The sequence below is a fragment of the Chenopodium album genome, chromosome 21, assembly GCF_948465745.1.
Source record: "Chenopodium album chromosome 21, dcCheAlbu1.1, whole genome shotgun sequence".
Lineage (NCBI taxonomy): Eukaryota > Viridiplantae > Streptophyta > Magnoliopsida > Caryophyllales > Amaranthaceae > Chenopodium > Chenopodium album.
In genome coordinates this window covers 6,441,813-6,452,276 of record NC_137854.1, presented here as the reverse complement: position 1 = coordinate 6,452,276, position 10,464 = coordinate 6,441,813, and the positions used below count along the sequence as shown (strand labels likewise).

The 10,464-nt window shown below is 35.2% G+C and overlaps 1 protein-coding gene and 1 pseudogene across 1 annotated transcript; both read left to right on the top strand.

The window, feature by feature from the left end:
- Window positions 1-569: 569 nt before the first annotated feature.
- Window positions 570-4,763, top strand: LOC145600252 (U-box domain-containing protein 33-like; annotated as a pseudogene).
- An 858-nt stretch (window positions 4,764-5,621) lies between these two features.
- LOC145600251 (U-box domain-containing protein 33-like) lies at window positions 5,622-10,360 on the top strand. Its single transcript, XM_081656177.1, has 9 exons — window positions 5,622-5,763; window positions 5,880-6,004; window positions 6,134-6,255; window positions 6,476-6,580; window positions 6,944-7,097; window positions 8,039-8,158; window positions 8,527-9,030; window positions 9,283-10,026; window positions 10,155-10,360. The coding sequence occupies exons 1-9, from the start codon at window positions 5,622-5,624 to the stop codon at window positions 10,344-10,346; spliced, it is 2,208 nt and encodes a 735-aa protein (XP_081512303.1). The 3' UTR covers window positions 10,347-10,360.
- The last annotated feature ends 104 nt before the right edge of the window (window positions 10,361-10,464 follow it).

The following is a 10,464-nucleotide window of genomic DNA, read 5'->3' as shown; positions in this document are numbered from 1 at the left end:
TTTCAGGTAATTTATCTGAATTTACGATTTTCCGATTGAACACTATTTGTATAACCCTATTTTTTGTTGTTTTGATTTGGCAATTTCATCTTCTTTGGAGTTCGTTTTCAATTAAATTCTATCAAGAATTCGTGTTCTGGGTCGTAATTCTTAATTTCTTTATAAAGAGTGGAAATTGGCATTTAAAGGGGTAAAGAATTTTATGTTAAGCTTTCTCAATTTTTGAGAAGCAGAAATATTATGTTGAACAAACTATTTGTAATTGTAGGGAAAGAGATTGAAGAAAGATAATCAACTCTAAATTGGGGTTTAAAATTTCCAAAAAGAAGACTTTTTGTGTAATTCATGTTCATTTTCCTGCCCAAATGATTCTCAAGTAAAATTGTATTTGTTCCCTTTAATTCTATACTTTGTTGGCGATTTTTGCAATTGCACAATGACCCAATTTGATAAACATTAAGCATTACTCAGGCAACTTTTCTTTGAATTTTATTTAAGGTGTACCTTTATGAATTGTAAGTTGTTTGTCTTTTATTTTTCTAAATTTCTCAGAGATAAAGAAATTGATAATGGGTGCAGCAGCTGATATTAGATATCTGAGGTATGAATACAATTTTGATTCTTTACTTCCACAATTTTCGTGTTCTGCGTCGATTTGATACTAATGTTTGGTTACATATTACTTGATAGTTTGCTATTAGCAGTAACCATATGTTTATAATTTTATATTAAAGGAGTAAATATACATAAAGCTAGCAGTACAGTATTAAAGAGTATGATATGAGAAAATGCAAGTATCAATATACATCAATCACTTAATCAATTAAAGCCTTAATCCAATAAGTGGGGAAGTATCAGTATACATATATCTGATAAAATAAAAATTATCGACTAAGATTTCTTCTTCTTTTCCCATAGTACACTCTTGATTTTTGTCATATGATCATATCTGGTTTGTATGCAAGGATCAGCTATTCTGTGCAAGGTACATATGATTCTCATAGTCTTGGATCCTTTTATCATCTTAAGTGCTTGGTTTAAAGGCGTTGCCTGTGCTGCTTCGCATCAAGTAGAGCTCGTTGAAATGATGATATCAGTAGAACACCTTTTATCTGATTTGTTTGACTATTTCTTATAAATTGTATGCAAAAGCTTAATCTCTACCACCATCATCTACACTATTGCAGGCTTTTGTGGACCGAACACCTCATCAATTTACAGGATATGTAGTAATGACTAATTGACTATATCTGGTTCTGCCAATAGAGTCGCCGTCATCTACTATGTGCATATTGACTAGATCAACTAAATAATAAAACTTTCACAAGTTCATAGTTAAATATTTAACTTTCTAATTTCTGTGACTTGGCAACTTGATCATCTTTCAAGTTCATTCATTCAAGTTGAATTTTACCAAGTTCTTGTCTTCTGGTTATGGGTGAAAACAAATTATATGTAGCTGTTGGAAACGAGATTGAAGAAGCAACATCAATCCTAAATTGGGCAATAATGTTTACTAGAGGGGAGATCTGTGTAATCCATGTTTATGTGCCTGCCCAAAAATATTCGTCAACCAATAAGTAATTGCGATTACCCTTTTGGTGGTGGTTGACATCTTAGGTTTGCTGTTTGCAGAATCATTAGTTTGCATATTCCTACATTCCAATTTTACTTTGCTTTTGCTTGGATTTTTATTTCTAAATGATCCAATTTTTCCCAAAAAAAAAAAAAAAAAAAAAAAAAAAAAAAAAAAAAAAAAGGAATTCGAGTCATGCTAATCACCCTAATTTAATTTATTGCAGATGGTTTTCGAGCACCTTCATGGACTGTCAGAGATGGAGCACTCAAAGATCAGGAAAGAAAGGTGGACAAAATGTTAGATGACTGTATCAAGAGGTGTGCCAGAAATGACGTATGATCTCTTTATCCCCTTTTTTATGGCGCCAATTTATGTCTCATATAAATTCATAATCCTTTTTTTATGGCACCAATTTATATCAAGCTTGGCCAAACAATCTCTTTCTTAGGTGCATATGTGAGTCTTGTTTAAAAATCTAAGGTTTCAATGTTGATATCTTATACGAGTGGCTCTTTCCATCCACCTTACGCAGTTGCATTTATGGGCTCTCTCCCACAGTCCCACCCCCTTCTCTTCATTCAAACTCTCAATTTATCATTTTTGTGGTCCTTTTGGGCAGGTTCTGTTTGAAAATATAATTTTCGAGAAGGAATCAGTAACTAATGGAATTTTGGAACTCATATCTAAGCTAGGGATACGGAAATTGGTGATGGGTGCAGGAGCGAACAACGTCTATTTGAGGTGTAGATACATTTTTGCTTTGCTTTTCCATTTTTGTTTAGTTATGCTTTCTATGTACAGTCTTGATTTAATTGTAACAACTTGTGATAATAGTGACCACATTATATTCATGCTGTGACAAGAATTACATGTTTTGACACAATTACAATTCAATGATTCAATCTATAGACTGAAATGTACTATTTTGTTGCCTTAATAATACAGGAGACGTGCAAGCCTCCCCTCAAGAAAGTCTAATTACGTGCTCCAACATGCTCCTGATTTCTGTCATATCTTGTTTGTAAGCAATGGTCGTCTGATCAATACGAGGTATATATATGCTACTAAGAAAATTTCCCTGGTCAATAGCTGTGTGATTTCTATAACGCCTCATCACTCTATTATTGAAAGGGCATAGTAGGGAATCCTGTCATAAATCGTTGCATATTAGGAGATGCCTTAATATTGTTCTCTGGACATTTTAAAATAGCATACTTGACTATCAATTCTGGATTGAGGATGATAGAAACATGCTTGTTCATTTTGAGTTCAATGTAAAGCTTTTGAAGTTATTTGGAACATAACTGTTGCTTAGCTGTTAGATACTTAGAATAGTATCCTTAGGAATTATTTAATTGAAGATGCATGGCTAGATATCAGATAAGACTGGTAGTCTGCGTTAGCAACCATGTGCATTTACCCCTGAATACTAGGATTTAATCTAGTGAAAGCAAATGCAATTTGTAAGAATATAGTATTGAATGCAAATACTAATATCAGCAACATGGATGTAGGGGATTGGAAGAGGAGTTGCAGAAGAACAGGAAACAACGAGGTGATGTGAAAATGGAGTTGCAGAAGTACAAGAAGCAGTTTGATAAAGTGAAAATGGAGTCTGATGATTCCCAGGAAGCATCAATATCAAATGTTCCTACAATTTCCTGTGAGTTTTCACAGTTAGTTAGATCTCATGGAAGCTACTAGGTTTTATGATCCATCGTTGAGAATTTGGAAAGGATACAGTGGTAATGTGTACAAAGGCTTCCTACATGATTGTGAATTGGCGATACAGACACCTATAGTTTATAGTATTACAGAGTTTAAACAAGAGGTAACAGTATTCATCAAGAGTTATATGTCTATATCTGTCATACTTCATCTTATGGACTTAAGAATATACCTTTTTATTTCTTTTAAAGAGATTAGGTGTATAATTTCTATAATGTAGATAGTATGGGCCTATGGGTATTCCATTTTTGTAGTTTATTTGTTCCTGACTATTTCAGTCATACACAACTAATTAAATGTTTGATGCGATGCAAGTTTAAAAAATTAATTTTTTGAATTGTAACTTGCTTTTGCTTGCATCAATTGTACTTTGTAGGTTAATTTTTTAAGCAAGCTACATCATCCAAACGTGGTGAAACTCATTGGTGCATGCCTAGATCCCTTGGCTCTCATCTACGAGTATCTTCCCAACGGAAGTCTTGAAGACCGACTTAGTTGCAAGGGCAATACTCCCCCCTTACCATGGCAAACAAGAATCAGTATAGCAACTGAGCTATGCTCAGTGCTTAACTTCCTCCATTCCATCCAACCTTGCAGCATTATACTCGGTAATGTAAACCCAAAGAATATACTTCTTGATGCCAATTTTAGATGTAAGCTCAGTGTATTTGGCCATATCATCCCAAACAATAGGCAGACTCTCACAGCTGATGAGTTAATGAGCAGTTCTTACACAGACCCTGATTTTCAAGGGGGACATCTTTCTCCTAAATCTGATGTATATTCTTTTGGAATTATATTGTTGCGCTTATTAACTGGAAGACCTGCCTTGAAGATAGTGGAGGAGGTTCAGCATACTCTAGAGAATGGTCATCTCTATAGCATCTTGGACTCGTCTGCTGGTGACTGGCCTGTTACACGAGCAAATCATCTGGCTTACATGGCTTGGAAGTGCTGTCATGTCAAAGCAAAATGCCGACCAGACCTTGATTCAGAGACATGGAGTGTTCTGAAAGAAATGATGATGCCAAGTGAAAGCTCATCTAACCCTCATGGTGACAAAGTACCCTCTTATTTCATTTGCCCCATTTCTCAGGTTCGTTTACCTTGGATCAAAACTTGGATCATAAGATCATGTTTTTGAATCTTTTTTTTTTTTTTTTTGTTTTTCCATGAACTTATTTCTACTTGTAGATATCCTATGATTTTATCTGAATTAGCTACTTAAATGTAGGAAATAATGTGGGATCCACATATTGCTGCTGATGGATCTACATATGAAGCAGATGCTATTAGACGGTGGTTTGATGGTGGTCATGATACTTCGCCAATGACTAATCTTAAACTTGATGACCAAAAACTTATTCCTAACCGAGCTCTACGATCTGCAATTCAGGATTGGCTTCAGCAGCACCAACAGTTATTCATCTGACACTAGCCATTCTCCTTTACTAAACTCAGGCATTGTTTGAATTATGTACAGCATGGATGATTTCAGGGTTCTAAGTAGAGATTTTTTTTTTTAATCATTATATTGTGTAGCAATCAAAGGCATATCTTTTGATTGCAGGGTGTAGCAATCATGTGTATGATGACTTGTTCAACTTTGGTAATAAATTATTACAATTTGCTTATAATAAGAATCTCCTGAACTTGGATTGGGTGTATGGAAGAATCTAAGAACTCATAATCTGAACTGAACTGAGAATTGTTTATGAGAGAAGGAAATTAGGAACTGAGCTGAGTTGAGTTGAATTGAACTGAAATTAAGCTGGAGAGAACAGACCCTTAGTTTGTTAAAGCCTATGTTGATCCACAAAATGATTTCAAGTCGTTAGAAATCAGTAAAGAAAACAAGAATTTTATTATTCAAGTTTCTTTCACACTTCGGTTGCATGTATTAACTTGCTTACCATAGTTATTAGCGGAGGATCCATATATTAATTTCACCATTTCACATATGAAGTAGAGTATGCAGCTGGTGATTGTGTTGTAGGGTGTGGTGATGGCAGCTGGTCAGGGAGTTATTCCATATAGTCCAGTCTATATGCATTAAATCTCTGTAATATAAATTACGTTTGTTATTTTTACATGAGATTTGATGGCTGATTCTGTCAACGGAGTCACTATCCACCAAATGCATATAGACTAGATCAATGTAGTCCAGTTTATTGTTGAAGTAGTACTAGTATTCGTTGTAATAATCTCAATTGATATTTTAATACCCTAATTAAATTCTATGACTTTGACAACTTAATTGCTCTTCTATTAAGTTTATTTCAGTTGAATTTTATTAATTTCTTGTCTTCTTATTATGGATGATCAAAACAAGCTATATGTGGCAGTTGGGAAAGAAGAGGGTGAGGATAGAAAATCAGTTCTAAACTGGGCTTTAAAATTTTGGAATGGGGAGACCATTTGTGTTGTTCATGTTCATGTGCCTACCCAAAAAACTCGCCATCAAACAAGTAATTATAAAATCTTTCATTTGTAATTTCCAACTTTTCGATTTAGTGTTTCGTTTTTTCAATTATTTGCTTGGATTTTCGTTTTTCTTGATGATCCAATTTGAATGTAGGATATGGTTTTCGTTCTCCTTTGAAGACAGTCAGAGATGTGGAGGTCAATCGAGAGTTGGAAAGACTAAAGGTCGAAGAAATGTTAGATGATTCTCTTAATATGTTTGCCCTTAAGCAGGTATGATCTTTTTATACCCAAGTTTATCTTGGTAGAAGTTGAATAGTTGTAGTCGCGTAGATATATAACAGTAGAATAAAGAATGAGCTAAATAATACAAGTATGAAGGTTCTGTTATCCTTTTGGCAGGTTCCGGCTGAAAAAATAATTATCGAGAAGGAGTCTGTAACTGATGGGATTTTGGAACTCATATCTCAGTTAGGGATACAGAAACTGGTTATGGGTGCAGGAGCCAACAGCAGATTTTTGAGGTTCTGACACAAATTTTGCTATGCACTTTCACATTTTTTGCTCTGTTTTGATATCTATAATTTTACAGGAATGGATTATATTATAACAACTTAGGATATTATTGGCCAAATTCGAGGCCTTTTTTCGAAAGATGACAAATATTGTGTTAAACATGTTTTGACACAAACGCAACTCAATCTATAGACTAAAATGTCCTGTTTTGTTGCCGTGATATTGCAGGATAAAACCAAAGCCCACCTCAGAAAAGTCTAATGAAGTCCTTAACAAGGCTCCTGATTTCTGTCACATCTGGTTTGTATACAAAAGTCGTCTAATATATACGAGGTATATTTTACTACTTGGAAACTAATTTTACAATGTGTTCATAGTCTTACAGATTCAGTTTTACTTGAAATTGATGATTTTGTGTTGTGTGTACTAGATTTTAATCTCTTCAATTGTTTTGTTTGTATGGTGTCATACTTACTGTACAAGGTGGGTATTGAGAATTTTGCAGAAAGGTTAAGGATAGCTTGTTTGTGTGTGTCAGTTGTATTCTCTCGAATCAGTTGTCACATTATTTGAACCTGTCAGAATTAAAGATATATGTGACATGATTTACAAAATTTAGAGCAGCAATATGCCTTTTCTTCTTAATGAGATCAATATTAGTGGTTGCAAGATACTGATTTCAACACGCGGATACAGGGAAGCCATGAGGCAACTGAATCAGCATCTTGAAGAAAATCAATTGAACAGACTGTGTTATTCAGAACAATATATCGATTTACCATCAGCTGAATCAGCTGGTATTTCGTCACCATTGTCTCAAAACATGCATCGTGATTCATCACCTGCTACTGTACTGGTAGGCATTCGCCCCCTGTTTCTATTACTAAAGATAGTCATCAACTGCTGAACCTTAAGTACTGATAAGGATACTACTTGCTTGATATTTATCCTATTAATATTGTTAAAGTGTATATATATCTTGTATAGCTCTAAGGATAAGTATCCTACTTAATAGCTTTTGTTAGTTGCCTAACCTAATTTGTATTTAGCTATAAATACCTTTGAGTCTGTGAATAAAGCAACCTTTTTTCTCTAATTTCTATATGGTATCAGATTCTTGATCTTAAATAAACACAATCATTTCACTCAAATGGCTATTCTTGACAACACCACCTCCACGTCTCACATTCCTAATGGCAATGACCCCACCAAACCTTTCATCTTTCTCAACATCCACAACACCATCAAACTTCAACCCACAAACTATTTGTCATGGAAAATCCAAATTGAGGCTATTCTTATTGGTCACGATCTCTTTAAATATGTTGATGGATCCCACCCATGTCCTGCTGTTACTAGTGTTGTTGCTGAGAAAGAAGTTCCAAATCCGGAATTTGCTTTCTGGGTTGGGCAGGACAAACTAATCTTTGGTGCACTTGTTGGCACACTCTCTCAGAACCTTGTCCCTCTCGTGTCCCTTGCCAAGACATCGAAAGGTTTTTGGGATATCCTTGCTAAGACCTATGCCTTACCTAGTCGTGGTCATATCAAACAACTCAAAGACCAACTACATCGAACCACCAAAGGCAACCGTTCCATTTCTGAATTTATGCAGGCTTGTGCCGATCAGTTAGCAGCTCTAGGAAAGGTGATTGAGCATGAGGATCTCATTGATCGTGTTCTTCTTGGTCTTGATGAATCTTATAATTCTGTCATTGAGTCTTATGAGTATTACGTTTTTATTTCTGCTTAAAATTCTATTAAAACTCCTGAATCTTTGCTTTTCAGCAGCCAAATATCATGGACAATGATTTATATGATCAACTTCAGCAACCCTTAGCACAAGATGAAAAAGTAAGACAAGAAGAAGCTTTTGAAGATTCAGAGAGACGGCAGAAAGCTGAGAACGAGGCCATGAAGGCAATTCACAAGGTAAATTTCAAACATATTCTATTCCATTGAAACAAGAATAACTTTTTTTGTTGGTTGGAATACCAGATATTCTACTAAGTTTTGTTTTGTTTTAGTTTATTTTGGGAGATCAAAATTGAAAACTCCATAGATTCTCACAAAACTAGCATTTTGTACACTCAGACATTAACAACAGCCAAGATTATGTCATTATATCAATCAAACAGCTTACTTTGTTAGTAAAGCAGTTTGGTGAAGACTAAAGTGGAATTTTTTTTTTTTTTTTTCCCGTTCACTGAATCGAAGATTTTTCTTTTTAATTATGTTTTGTTTTGTATTTTTTTTTTCATCGACTTACATGTATGCAGTTGAAAGCTTCTGATGAAAAGCTAAATAAGATGAAGGGGAAAATTAACGATCTACAGCTCAAGATACATAAAGGTTTAAAGGTGCTTTACCAAGCAGCAGCAGCTGGTGAGTTCTTATCAATTGAAATTGAGGATGACGAAGAAGAAGAGAATATGTTCTTCGCGGAAATTTTGCAGAAGAAAAAGAAGCAATGTGATAAAGTGCAAATGGATTATGATGATACTCTTGATGTATACCTTTCTGCGGATGATGACTCTGCTGAAGTAGTTCAAGTGTTAGAGGAACAAGTTTCCCAGGAGCCATCTAGTTCAAATGTTCCTGTGTTTTCCTGTGAGTTCTCCCAGTTAGATATCAGAGAAGCTACTATGTTCTTTGACCCATCGTTGATAATTCATGAAGGAGACAATGGAATTGTATACAAAGGTTGCCTGCATAACACTGAAGTCGCGATAAAGATACTTAAACCTGATAGCTTGCAGGGTAATGCAGCGTTCAAACATGAGGTGAGAAATTTAACTATTATTTATTTGTAATCATGCATTTTAATTAGAGACATTTTGTTCTGATGATTATTAACAGTAAAATCATTTTCTTTAGAGAATTTAGGCTACAGGAGAAATTTTGGAGAAACTACTTTGATTGTACGAAACTATTATTGAATGTATGTAGCGAATAGATCATAAGCTTAGTAATATTAGCAAGTCACTCTTAAACTGTTACATACCTTGTTTGCATAATTTCCACTTTACTTGTAGGTTGATGTATTAAGCAAGTTGCGCCATCCGAACCTGGTGAGTCTCATTGGTGCATGCCAGGACTCCTTGGCTCTCATCTATCAGTATCTTCCCAATGGAAACCTTGAAGACCGACTGAATTGCAAAGACAACACTCCCCCGTTACCATGGCAAACAAGAATTCGGATAATCGTTGAATTATGCTCAGCCCTTAACTTCCTGCATTCTATTCAACCTTGCAGCATTATACACAGTGATTTAAAACTAAAAAATATACTTCTGGATGCCAATTTCAGCTGCAAGCTCAGTGGGTTCAGTGTCTGCCATATTATCTCTAACAACAAGCAGACTGTCACAACTGACGAATTAATGGGAACTTCTTCTTACATAGACCCTGAGTCTCTAGATGATGGACTTCTTTCCCTAAAATCTGATGTATATTCTTTCGGAATTATATTGCTGCGCTTATTAACTGGAAGACCTGCCCTAAATATAGTGAAAGAGGTTCAACATGCTCTTGAGAATGATGGTCTCCATAGCATATTAGATCCCACTGCTGGTGACTGGCCGGTTGTACGTGCACAGCAACTTGCTCATATGGCTTTGAAATGCTGTGACATAAAAGCAAAAGACCATCCACACCTTGGTTCAGAGATTTGGAGAGTGCTTAAACCAGTGATAACTTCAACTGAGAGCTTTTCTAGTCCTCTGCAATCTGTCAGTGGAGACCAAATACCATCCTATTTCATTTGTCCCATTTTCCAGGTTTGTAATTTTCGTAGCTTCAAGAAATATCTGCAGCATAAGTCTACCCTTTAAATTTTATCCAACTCGCTTTGACACATTTGTCAGATATCATATACTGTCTTACTATACTTTGAATGATCATGTAGGATATAATGCGGGATCCACATTTTGCTGCTGATGGATTTACATATGAAGCAGATGCTGTTAGAGGGTGGTTTGAGAGTGGTCGTAATACTTCACCAATGACTAATCTAAAACTCAATAACCATAATCTTACTCCTAACCGTGCTCTGCGATCTGCAATTCAGGAGTGGCTGCTACAGCATCATCTTGTTTAGGTTATCTCATTCCTGTCTACTCAAAATAGTTTGTTTCTGATGTTTTTGTACAGTATTGATGGGTTATATGTGCATTCTTTTTTAGGAAATTGTTCATTACATTGTATAGTAATTGAAG

Coding starts and splice junctions, on each gene's coding strand:
- LOC145600251 (XM_081656177.1), top strand. CDS start 5,622: ATGGATGATCAAAACAAGCTATATGTGGCAGTTGGGAAAGAAGAGGGT. Junction 5,764..5,879: donor TGTGCCTACCCAAAAAACTC/GCCATCAAACAA, acceptor GATCCAATTTGA/ATGTAGGATATGGTTTTCGT. Junction 10,027..10,154: donor TCATTTGTCCCATTTTCCAG/GTTTGTAATTTT, acceptor ATGATCATGTAG/GATATAATGCGGGATCCACA.